General features: G+C 47.8%; 1 protein-coding gene across 1 annotated transcript in view; it reads right to left on the bottom strand.

The window, feature by feature from the left end:
- Window positions 1–610: 610 nt before the first annotated feature.
- Window positions 611–13240, bottom strand: part of PLD3 (phospholipase D family, member 3) — a 25602-nt gene continuing 12972 nt past the window's right edge. Inside the window, exons 7-11 of the mRNA XM_006900894.1 lie at window positions 9147–9347; window positions 2376–2515; window positions 1750–1915; window positions 1174–1273; window positions 611–1071 (exon numbers count right to left, since the gene is read on the bottom strand). Coding sequence (XP_006900956.1) covers window positions 884–1071; window positions 1174–1273; window positions 1750–1915; window positions 2376–2515; window positions 9147–9347 — 795 coding nt within the window. The 3' untranslated portion in view covers window positions 611–883. The remainder of the gene's footprint in view (window positions 1072–1173; window positions 1274–1749; window positions 1916–2375; window positions 2516–9146; window positions 9348–13240) is intronic.

Below are 13240 nucleotides of genomic sequence, written 5' to 3'. Positions count from 1 at the left end.
GCCCACACAGGGACAGGATGAAGGCTCAGTGCACACCAGCGCCCACACAGGGACAGGATGAAGGCTCAGTGCGCGCCAGAGCCCACACAGGGACAGGATGAAGGGTCAGTGCGCGCCAGAGCCCACACAGGGACAGGATGAAGGGTCAGCGCACACCAGAGCCCACACAGGGACAGGATGAAGGCTCAGCGCACACCAGCCCACACAGGGACAGGATTAAGGCTCAGTGCGTGCCAGGGCCCACACAGGGACAGGATGAAGGGTCAGCGCACACCAGAGCCCACACAAGGACAGGATGAAGGGTCAGTGCACACCAGCCCACACAGGGACAGGATGAAGGCTAAGAACACCCCAGCCTAGACCAGGACATGAAGGCTCAGCACACACCAGCATTCACACGGGGACATGAAGGCTCAGTACATGCCATTCATAATACCAGGGGCTCATACACAACAGAGAGTCAGTGCAGCCTGTGAAGTCACGTGTTAAAAGAGTTTGACATCCATCAGGCCACACCTGAGGACTCAGTACACTATGCTGTCCCCACCAGACACCTTTGGCAGCTTCCCCTCAGGCCCCAGTACACCGCCACTCAGTCAGGTACAGGCTGTACAGACAGGTTATTTACTTAATATTATAACCTTGGCCCCTCTTCACCCTGGAAAGGAGGTGGGCTATGGGTCTGGGCCCAGCATGCATCCCCACTTCTCTTGGGGTTTATCCCTCCCCCAACTCTGCTGGGTCTCAGGGCCACAGAGGGGGTGGAGATGGAGATGGGAGAGCAGGGGGGAGCCTGCAGGGGGCCACAATGGGGCAGACAGAAGCAGGGGTATGGGGACAGGGTCCTGGACCCAGGATACTTGGGTCCACAGGGTGGTGAGCCTCAGAGCAGGCGACAGGCATTGCCCACACTGTCCACTGAAGCATCAAGTTCATGACTGTAAGGGGCAGTCCAGTCTCGCATGAACACAGCCTCCAGCTGGCTCCGGAGGCCACCCCGCCCATTCTGAGTCACCAGCAATGAGGTGCCTGCTGTCTCCATGAAGTAGCTGCCAGACCAGTTGGAGGTTCCTACAGGGTGGGGGACAGAGAGTCAGGGCCCTGTGGGGGCAGCTGGGGCCTAGAGCCCTTCCTGTCTCCCTCTAGCCCACTGGCAGCTCTCCAGACACTCACCGATGTAGGCGGCACGCTCGGTCACCATGTACTTGTTGTGGTTGACACGGGCATATGGGATCCGGGCCTGGGCCTCGTCCGCAGGGACCACAAAGAGTTTCTGAGGAGGAAGGAGGACAGGAAAGAGTGTGAGATGCTAGGTAGTTCAGAGAAAACACAAAGTTGGGATGGGTGTGAGACAGGTCTATGAGAAAAAGGTTTGTTTTATTTACCCAGACACCTCAGGGGCAGAAAACAGCCTAGACAAGGCGATACATTCAGTTAATACTTGCTGAAAGGGGAGCCTGGGTTGCTTCTTTAACCACCTTGTTCCTTCTAGAGTGGTTCTTACTCCTCAGAAGTCACCTTAGGGAAGACTTGGGCTGACACAGGTGCTTCCTTTGGGTCCCCTGTCCTGGTCCCTCCCTGCCCCTGCCTGTGTGCAGGCCTGGCCTCGCCCCAACCTCTTTGCCCCATGGTCGGCCCACAAGGACACAGCTCACTCTGGTCGTCCTTGTCAGGTGACAATGGGACTCCATGGGGCTCTGTCCCCATATTGCCCTCACAGAAGCTCAGGGGTTTGAGGTGGCCACTTACCACCTGGATGTCAGAGTGGGTGTGGTTGTCACGCAGGGCAGCCAGGGACAGCAGGAAGGCCCGCATGGACGGCTCCGAGTGGCCCCAACAGCTGACCAGCAGGCGCACCCTGACGCCTTTCTCATAGGCGGCCCGCCGCAGCCCATCGTCAATGGCGGGCCAGAATCTGGGGCAGCAGAGGTGAGAGAGGGTGGCCTTGTCCACAGCAGCCCACCTTCACTCTTGGGCAGAGCCTGATTCTTACTCAGTTTATGAGAACTCCCAAGTCCATTTCCAGCTCCCAGCGTCTGTTTCTGTGTATCTCATACTCCATCGACCCTGTTTCTGCCCCTCAGATCCCAACCCTCCTTCCACCACCACGTTCACTGTCCTCAGCCATCCTCCCACTGTCCTATCCCAACCCTGCCTGCTGCACTCAGCTCATCCTTACTCCCTAAACCCCAAGCCCCACATCCTGTCTCCAGCCCTGCTCTTCCAGGAATCCCACTCCGTTTCCATCTCAAGCTCCCAGACCTCCTCAGCCTCTTCCTGGGGCTCCCCATCCATCTGTTCCCACACCTCAGCCCCCTTCCTGCTCTCTAAGCCTCACCACCTCCTCTCCCCCTCTTGGTGGCTTCCTGTCCCACCTGCGTGGATGGGAGAACTCCATGGTGGGCAGGTAGTTCATAACTGCAATGTAGATGAAACTCCGGGCGCTGTCGACCACGTTGAGCAGAGCCTTCAGGTCTGGGGTACGGCCACTGGGACACAGTGGAGGGGGTGCACTCTGAGGGTGAAGGGACAGTCAGGATATGTGCCCTGCCAAGGCACTGTGGACCCTGTGTTGGATCCAAGATGGATCTTAGGGTCTTAGGGATCCTCAGGCCTGATGTATGTAAGGGACAGTGATGTTATTCCACAGGTGAGGAAGCCAAGGCAAAAGAGGATAAGTGACTTGCCTAAGGTCACAAGCTGATAAATGGAGCCAGCATTTGAACCCAGGTTGCCCGGTTCCAGAACTTAGGCTCTAGCCAGGTGGTTTTTCACGTGTGGCCGCTAGGCCATTGGCATCAGCCTGCCCTTGGAAACTTGTCTCATTGCCAACAAATCAGAATGGACTCCCAGCTGACCCTCCAGGGGGCTTCCTAGGCTGTAACTCACATGGAAGGAGATTGCCTATCTTTCTTCCGTGAAGCAGCTGGGAACCATATACCTTTGCATTGGGAGCGCAATTCCTTACCAGTAAGCCCCCAGAGCACCCTTGGGAACTTAGTAGAAATGCAAATTCTTGGGCCTCACTGCACACCAAGTACTGAATCAGAATCCTGGGTTTTAATAAGCCCTTCAGGCGGTTCAGGAGCTCTGATGGTCAAGTCCGTAGGGAGATGCGCTGCTGATGCAAAGGCTGCATTTCTCCAACAGCAGCTCCTCGGGAGAAGATGGAAAACCTGCTGGAGGATCAGCTATGAGCTGTTTCTAAAGCCATAGTGAGAAGTTTGAGTTTTTGAACAAGGGATTTGGGAGCACAATCACGCGAAGTGTCCCTGCTGTCATCGCTTTATTTCCCTGCCTGGCTCAGAGCCCACCCTCACTGGGCACCTTTCCAAGACCTTTCCCCAGATCCCTCCATCCTCACAACAGGCCCTGAGGCCAGGAGCAGTGCTACCCACCTCACTCTGTAAATGAGGAAACTGAAAAGAAGGAAGTGGTCATGAGGAACCCTAATTCCCTGTGAGTCTTGAGGTTGTTATAATAAAGGTCCCCAATGAATCACACTTCCCTGTGTCCACATCCTGGCCATGAAACTTGCTCTGGTCAACAAGACATCAGCAAATGTGATACAAGCAGATATTTGAAAAACACTTGTAGGTTAGACTAGGCCTTCTTGGCACAGAGCGGCTACACAGAACAGCCAGAGCTAACCGATTGGAGGTCTGTGGTCAACCAGCAGCCAGTATCTGTACCAGACATATAAGTGAGTCTCTCTCACACAAGCCAAGCCCAGATGAACCATCTTCCTTACTCAACTTGAGAACAACAATAAAAACAGCAGTGCTTACTACAGCATGTAAAGAACACCTGCTGTGGCCAGAGAACTAGAATTACGTGAGTGAACCAAGTGCAAACAACAGAGCCACACAGCTGAAACTGGCCAAAATTTGGGGACTCAGAATTTTATGAGCAAATAAAACAAATCTTTCTGTAACCATTAAGTTTTGGAGTGATCTGTTGTGAAGCAATAAACAACTTAACCCACTCCTTAGGGAGCTGTGATTGCCTAGTGGTAAGGAGCTGTGCTGTCAACCCAAAGACACACAGTTCAAATCCATCAGCTGCTCTGCAGAAGATGGGCAGTCTCTTCCTGTTCAATTTGTTGAACAACAGATCGGAACCTTGACCTATCTTATGCCATCCTCCTCATCTCTGACACACTTAAGCCCGTTGCTACCGTCACTGTCAATTCATCCCATTGAGGGTCTTCCTCTTTCTTTGTTGACCTTCCATCTTTCCAAACATGATGTCCCTTTCCAAGGAAGAGTCAGCAACATGCCCAAAGTATATGCAACAAAGCTTCACCATCCTTGCCTCCAAGGAGCACCCTGGCTGCTCTGTTTTCAAGACATAGCTATTCTTTTGGCAGTCCATGGGGTATTCAGCACTCTTCTCCAACACCACAGCCCAAAGGCATCAATTCTTCTTCTGTCATCCTTATCAATTTTCCAGCTCTCAGATGCGTAGCACATGACTGAAAAGATGATGGCCTGAATCAGACATACCTTAGTCTTCAAACTGAAATCATTGTTCCTCAGTAATCTGGAGAGGTTCCAGACAGCTGTGTTACTTATATCCTCTGAAAACCTGCTAGAGGATCAGCTAGGAGTTGGTTCCAGCTCCAGGGTATATTACAACAACCTCATCAGACAATTTCTGGCCTCGTCCCTCATTCTGCCATTAGGAGGGAGAATGGCTTTGGAGGAGGGAGTGTGACCATGAGAGAGATTAGGAAGAAATTTAAGCAGGCAAGGTAGCTCAGTTGCTGCTCCCATTTCTGCAATTCTTAGCTGAAGGATTTGGGGCAAGACTCTTTGTTCCTCTGTACCTCAGTTTCCTCATGTGTAAATGGGCATAATAATAATATTATCACTTCCCTCCTAGAGTTGTGGTGAAGGTTAAATAAACAGATCAAGGGAGCTCTGGTGGCCGAGTGGCAAGAAGCTGCACTGCAATCCTGAAGGTAGACAGTTCGAATCCACCAGATGCTCCTCTAGAAAAGGAGGGGAAATCTCCTGTGCCAGTTGGATTGGATTTGACGGTACACAACAACAACAAATCACCACACCAGATTACTCGGCACAGTGCAAGCAATAAGGCCTCAATAATTGCCAGGAATAATGAAAAGTCTAAGTAACAGTAATATTTCCATTATTATGATGAATATTAAAAAGACAATAGAGGTAAGTAGCATATAGGCATGTCCTGGCCACAGCAGGTATTCTCCACAGGGCATCCAAGTTGAGTACAATTCATAACAACCCTATGAACAGCCGACCTGAACCCTGCCCTCTCCTGCACCATCCTCCTCGTCTCTAACACACTCAAGCCCATAGCTGACGTCACTGTGTCAGTCCATCCCATTAGGGGTCTTCCTCTCCTTTGCTGACTTCCTTTCCATCTTTCCAAGTATAATGACCCTTTCCTAGGAATAGCCTTCCCTAGCTATGCGTCCAAAGTATGAAAGACGAAGGCCTGTTCCTCATCTTACCCTGGGCTCTGTGCCTCTCTGTATCCATCTGTGAGCATGGAGCTGAATTCCTGGCTGTCTCCTTCCTTCTATGAGGGAGGAGAGAGAAGGGACATTGGGAGATGAGGATCCTTGATTTCAGCCTGGAGGATAGAAGACCTCATTGCCATATAGGTGGAACCAGCTCATAGCTGGACCCTCCAACAAGTTTCCAAGGCTGTAAGTCACACGGGAGGAGACTGCCTATTTTTTTTCCAAAGAGCTGCTGGTGGATTAAAACTGTTAGAGATGCTTGGCCTTTAGGGTAGCAGCACAAGTTTCTATGGAGTGTTGTTATTACGTGCCATCAAGTCAGCTATGACTCTAGTGACCCTGTGAACAACAGTTCTGACCTTCACCCTATGCTGAACCCTCCTCATGATCACCGAGAGCTTCTAACCCATAATTACAGCCACTGAGTCTTCCTCTCTCTCTCACTGACTCTCCACCTGGGCCACTAGATACACAGCTGAGAGGTGGGTGTGGGGGAGCAGAACTGATTAGTCCGTCCCCCTTCCTTGCCCACTTAAGACAAAACAAACAAGACAGCAACAAACAAGGGTGTTTCTTCCCTCTAATTGCATTGGGAAAGTCTGCTGTCAGAGACCTCTCCAAATTACTTAAGAGCAACAATGTCAGTCTGGAGACTAAGGTTCGCCTGATACAGGCCATGGTTTTTGCAATGACTTGCTATGTATCAGAAAGCTGGACAATGGGATGATAGAAGGAGAAGTGATGCTTTTGAGCTGTGGTGCTGGAGAAGAGTATTGAATATACCATGGACTGCTAGGAGAACGAATAGATTCATCCTAGAGAAGGTGAAGCCAGACTGGTCCTTGGAGGCAAGGATTCTGAAGCTTCGTCTGACATACTTTGGACATGTTGCAAGGCAGGACCAATTCTTGGAGAGGGACGTTATGCTTGGGAGGGTGGAGGGACAGCACAAGAGAGGAAGATCCTAAATGAGATGGATTGATTCAGTGACTGAGGTAATGGGGGTAGGTGTGTCAGAGACAATAAGATTGGCACAGGATAGAGCAGGGTTTAGGGGTCACTATGGGTTGCAGGTGACTCAACAGTACATAACAACAACACATCCCACAGGAGCCTCCCATCCTCCATCTAAGGACTTGAAAAGAGTATCCACAGCATAGGAGAGGAGGACTGTGGGCTGGGATAGAGGAAGGAACAAGTACTGGGATAGCAAGCCAGAGTCCTGAAGGATGAGGAGACAGTGTAAGGCTGTCACAAAACTGGGGTACATGTGGCCACCAATGGGCTCCCCTTCTCCGTGGCACACCTTCCCCAATTCATCACTCAAGAGAAAAAGAGAAGACAGATGACAAAGTGTCTTTCCTTGGACTGAAGGTCTATCACTATCAAAGGGTATGTTCATTATCCACCATTATTCATTCTTTTTTAAAAAAAAATTGTGTGTGTGTGTGTGTGTGTGTGTACTGTCAAATTGGATCTGACTGGTATAGAAGGAGATTGCCCCTCCTTTTCCAGCAGAGGATCTGATAGATTCAAACCACGTACCTCTGGGATTGCAGTGCAGCTTCTTGCCACTAGGCCACCAGAGCTCCTTTACCATCACTTGTTCTTAACTGGGCCCTAGGCCTCCATCTGCCAGGAGTAGGGTTGTTATTGCTAGGACTTGGTGACTCAATGAATATAAAGATCTGAACTTGGCCTATTTTAATAGGGGGAAGATGAAGGACTTTAGTGATTAAAAAATCAAGTTTACATTTTTAATAGTACTGTTTTTCCAAAAACTTGGTGCTAAAACACGAGAAGGGAGGACGAGCTCAGAGCTTTATATCCTTCTGCTGTTAGGGCCAGGGAGTTCTGACGGCTTAGTGGTAAGGAGCTGCACTATTACCCAAAGGCATGTGGTTTGAATGCTCCACAGGTCAGAGATGGGCACTCTTCCACACGATTTACAGTCTCTGAAAACCCACTGCAGAGGCAGCTATGAGTGGGTTCTGACTCCTCACTTCTGACAGTACACAACAACCAAAACTTCTAGCCACCAGAGGGAAGGGTTGGGGCATTCAACCAAGTCCTGCAACATGGGGTCACCCTAACTTGGAATTAACCGAACAACAAATGTTTTGCAGTTGTTGGTCTGAACTCCTTAATGGAGTTCCACAAACACCAACAGATGTCATCTGTCCTGTGTTACTCATACCTAACATGTGGCAGGGCTAGAACTCAAATTCTTCTCTATCTAGTCTTTTAGTCGTTCTATCAGCCTTCCAGAGGGTGCTCTGGTGAGAGCTGTACTGCTAACCCAAAAGTTGTGCCTCTGGTGGTTTGAATCCACCAGTGGTTCCTTGGGAGGAAGATGAGCAATCTCCTCCTGTGTGAACTACAAGTTGTTTCCAATTCGATGGCAGTGAGTTGAGGGTTTGATCGACCTTCTATGTAGGATAAGGTCCACAGTTTTGGGGACTTCAACAGTCAAGCTAGCTAAAACCAGTAGTTTAAAAAATTAACAAATCAAAATAACAGTTCCTTGTCTGTTGTTAGGTGCCTTCGATTCGAGTATGACTCACAGTGACCCTATGAACAACAGCTGTGTCCTACCCTGTGCCATCCTCACAATCTCCAACACACTCAAGCCCACTGTGTCAGTGCTGGTCTAGAGTACACAATATCCACAGTAAGCAATAGCCAGCACTGTCCAGTAGGACTCTGTGCTGCAATAGGAATGTTCTGTTGTTGTTATGTGCCATTAAGTAGCCTACAACTCACAGCAACCCTAGTTATACTAGCTCTGAAACCTGCCCTGTCCTGAGCCAATTTCTGACAGACCTACTCCCATTTTTCCAGTTGCCAAGTCAATCCATCTCATCCTGGGTCTTCCTCTCCTGTGCTGTCCCTCCACCCTTCCAAGCATGATGTTCTTCTCCAAGAGCTAGTCCTAAGTGGCCACGTGCCCAAAGTATGTGAGACAAAGCCTCAAAATCTTTGCCTCCAGGGAGCAACCTGGTTTCATTCTATCTAGGAGAAACCTGTTTGTTCTCCTGGCAGTTTGCGATACATTCAACACTCTTCTCCAGCATTACAAATCAAAAGCATCAATCCTTCTTCTATCATCTTTAGTTACTGTCCAGCTCTCAGATGCATAGCAAGTAATTGTGAAGACCATGGCCTGGATCAGGTGCACCACAGTCTCCAGACTGACATCATTGCTCTTCAGTGCTCTAGAGACAGCTACAGCCTAAATATAGAATATCGTAGGCTCTGGTCACTTGTGGCTATAGAGTACCTGAAATATGACTGGTGCAACCACGGATATGAATTTTTAGTAATTTTTCACTGGAATGAAATGTAAAGAGTTACATGCACTGATACGAGCAGCACGAAGCTAGATCAATGACTTGTCCAAGAACCCAGTTGGATCTCATTCACCAGCCCTAAAAAGTTGTGAATATCATGATATGCCCATTCTTCAGCTGAAACCAAGGCCAAGGGAAGTTGAGGTATTTAGACAGATGCCTGGCCAAACATCGTGACAGGCTGTGATGGGCACTGATCAGGACACTCCCTCCTCACTAGTTGCTGGGAGGGCCAGGCCATAGGATGCGGCCAGGGTATGGCAGGTTGCCCCTCCCCCCAATCCCAGACTTACTGCCAGGTAGGCCAGAGCAGGGGTCCCATTGAGGCAGATCTCCATCGGTGTCTCTTGATTGTAGTGGGTGTCATAGGACGGGGGCCATGTGGAAGGGATGGAGCTGCCTGCCTGGCCCAGGAACCAGTAGGCCTCGAAGATCTTAGTCAGGTCTCGTGCCAGGCAGCTGCAGTTGTACATGACCACCCCCAGCTCCTTGACCTGTGGAGGAGAGCACTGAGCACAGATGGAGTGGCCTGGTGCCCACTCCAGGTGACAGGCACACTCCCAGCCCCCTCTGGCGCCTCCATCTCTGCTACTCAGTCCATGCCTCTCTCCTCTATCTGGACTTTCAGTTATCCTGTCAACCTTCCATGTGGAGGGAGGTGCAGAGTTTTGGGGATTAAAGGGTGCCCAGGCTACCTGCTCCAAGAACAGCTTAAAACCAGTAAATTTGTAAAACAAATAACCCAAAACAAACTCACACACACACACACACACACACACAACCCAGCAGATTCTTGTCTAGTAAGCTCAATATGTGTTATAGGCAACAGCTGGAGCTGCCCAAAGAATTTTCTATGATGGTGAAAGCGGTCTACATCTGCACCTCCAATATGGCGTTCTGGGTTCCAGTCCCCTTTTCTGCCCTTCTTCCCTCCTTCTCTTTACTTTTAGTCTCCTCATCTTTGCTATTTACCAACCTCCTCTCCAGCCCTTAGTCCCTCACCCTTACCCCTCAATACACCCTCCTTATTATGGATTGAATGTGTTTCCCCAAAATTATGTATTGTAAATCCTAATATCTATGCTTGTCCTTAACATCTAAACTCTGGTGGCTTAGTGGTAAGGAATTGTGCTGTCAACACAAAGGTATGCAGTTCTAATCCACCAGCTGCTCCATGGGAGAAAGATGGGCAATCTCCTGTATCCTTAACTGCCTCTGAAAACCCATCTGAGGGTTCTGACTTGATGGTACACAACTGTCCTTATAGTCTCACTTAAGAATGAGCGGTCTTTGTTATGCTAACGATACCAGATTAGAGCAGGGAATGTCTCCAGTAATCTCTTCTGAAAAGCAAAACAACAAAAACAACAAGGGAAAGAAGCAAAGATGGAAGAAGAGAGATGCCAAGCCACATAAAGACCACCCAGAAGCAGAAGCTTAGGACCTTCCTCCAGGGCCAAAGTGAAAGTTGTGCTGCCAGCTCAAACCCTGATCCAAGGGAGAAAGACGGGCGGTTTTATAGCCTCTAAAAACACACTGGACGGTAGACCCTTCACCAAAGAAGACATTCAGGTGGCAAACACATACATGAAGAAATGTTCAAAATCCCTAGCTCTAAGAGACACACAAATCAAAACAACTATGAGGTATCATCTCACCCCAGTAAGAATAGCAAAATTTAACAGAACAGCAAACAACAAATGCTGGTGAGGTTGTAGAGAAATTGAAACTTTTATTCACTGCTTGTGGGAGTATAAGATGGTGCAATCATGCTTTCTCAAAAAATTGCTAACAGAAATACCATTTGACCCAGCAATTCCACTACTGGGAATATACCCCAAAGAAACCATAACTGCCACCCAAGCAGATATATCCACACCCATGTTAATTGTGGCTTGTTCACAATAGCAAAGAGTTGGAAACAATCTAAGTGCTCATCAACAATGGATAGCGAAGCCGTAGTATATTAACTTAATGGAATATTATGCTGCTTTGAAAAACAAGGAACTCATGCAATATTATTCAAAATCAGTGACCCTGGAGGACATTATGCTAGTGAAGTATCTCAGTCACAAAAGGACAAATACTGCATGGTGCCACTATTGTAAAATGGGACTGAAACCAGGGTTCGGGGAGACTGAGAAAGATGGGATAAATTATGTATACTGCATTGAAACAGATGAGGGAGAGAACTGTTTAAAAGGGATATATAATTAGGTATTATTGTCATGACAGGAGTCCAGAACGAAGGCTGCATAGTGGAGTGGACTTGGGGGGGAGGGATTATATAACAATGAAAGAATTTTTCTTTTACTTTTCGAAGAGAAGAGCAAACTGAGGGGGAGAGATGGGCAGGGAGAAAAGTGCAACAATGAGTGAATGGAAATCCAAAGTCTCTGTAAATTTTCATTAAAATTAATAATAAAAACAAAACAAAACCACACTGGAGGGTCAGCTATAGGTTGGTTCCAACTCAGGGCAATGAGAAAGAGCATATGCACCAATACCCTAAATTTATATTTCTAGCTTCCAGTAAGGAAAAGAAATTTGTTTGTTAAAGTCACCCACCTTTGATATTTTTTGCTAGAGCAGCACTAGATAACTAAGACAGCATTTGGGACCAGCCATGAGGTGCTGTAGTTCCAACTAAAAAAAACCAAACCGCCAAACTTCATTGCTGCTGAGTTGGAACCAACTTAAAGCTGACTCTTCAGTGGGTTTGGGGGAGCTGTGACTCACACAGGAGGAGACAGCACATCCTTGTCCTGAGTTGCAGCTGGTGGACTAGAATCCAGAGAAGTGCAATTCCCTGCTGTAGATGACTTTCCAATCACTTAAAATGAGGAAGCAGTTTGGGAATTAGGTAATGAGTAAGGGCTGGAAGAGTTTTCAAATATCTGAGGTGTACTTGATTCAGACCACGGCTTTTTCAATCATGTGCTATGCTGTTGAGAGCATATAATGAATAAGGATGACAAAAGAAAAACTGATGCCTTTCAACCGTGGTGTTGGAGAACAGGACTGAATATTCCATGGGCTGCCAAAAGAACAAACAGCTCTGTCTTGAAAAAGGTGCAGCCAGAGTGCTCCTTGGAGGCAAAGACGAGGAAGCTTTGTCTTACATTCTTTGGGCATGTTTCCAGGAGACGGACACCATGCTTGGAAAGGTGAAGGCACCATGAAGAAGAGGAAGACTTCCAACAAGGTGGACTGACACAGTGACTTCGCAATGGTCTGAGTGTGTCAGAGATTGTGAGGTTAAGATAAGATTCAGATCTGTTGTTTAGAAGGTTGCTATGAGTCGTACTCAACTTATCAGCACCTAACAACAATAGTAAAAATCAGGAAAGGCATGTGTCAGGAGGGCTGTATCCTTTTACAACAGCTTTGTGCTGAGCAAATAATTTAAGAAGCTGCACTATATGAAGAAGAATGTGTCCATCAGGATAGGAGAAGACTCATCAACAACCTGCATTATGCAGATGACACAACCTTGCTTGCAGAAAGTAAAGAGGACTTGAAACACTTGCCACAGAAGTCCAAAAACCTTCAATATGGATTACATTTCAACATCAAGAAAACAGAAATCCTTACCAGTGGACCAATAGGAAATTACTATTGGTTGAATGGATAATGGAGAAAAGACTGAAGTTGTCTGGCTGGATTGCCAGATGGAGAAAAGATTGATGTCAACAATTTAATGTTACTTGCATGCACAATCAATCCTCATGGTAACAGTAGTTAAGAAATCAAAAGGCATGTTTCACTGGAAACAGTCTGCTGTCAAGGCCTTTTCCAGGGCTCTAGAGCGCAAGGATGTCCGTTTAAAGGCTTGGTGCCCTGTTGTAAGCCACAGTACTTTCAGTTATCTCCCATGCACCTGAGAGTTGGACAATGAATAGGGAAGACCACAGACGAATCAGTGTCTTTGCACTGTGATGCTGGAGAAGAGGACTGACGGGCACACAAATCTGTCCTGGAGGAAGTGCCACCAGCGTGCTCCTTCGAGGCAAGGACGATCAAACTCTCATGAACTTTGGTCGGACATGTCAAGTCCTTGCAAAAAGGCATCATTCTGGGCAAGGTGGTAAGTCAGAGAACGAGAAAGAGACGATCAACAAAATGTACTGACATAGGAACTATAACAACGAAGTAGAGCACAGATCGTGAGGATACCACAAGATAGAGCAAAGTTCAAATCTGCTGTTTATAGCATTGCTAGGAGTCAGTCAGAAATGGAGCTGGAGAGAGAATGACTGAATTTTGCACAATCAATGACTTATTCATAGCGAATACGTTTTTTAAGAGACATAAACGCAGGTTATATACTTGGATTTCACCTGATGGTATGCATAAGAATCAGATCGATTACATCTGTGGAAAGAAC

The sequence above is a fragment of the Elephantulus edwardii genome, unplaced genomic scaffold (genome assembly GCF_000299155.1).
Source record: "Elephantulus edwardii isolate Elephantulus edwardi_28Jun2011 unplaced genomic scaffold, EleEdw1.0 scaffold00302, whole genome shotgun sequence".
NCBI lineage: Eukaryota > Metazoa > Chordata > Mammalia > Macroscelidea > Macroscelididae > Elephantulus > Elephantulus edwardii.
Note: the sequence above shows the minus strand (reverse complement) of the source record. Positions and strands in the feature narration are given on the sequence as shown.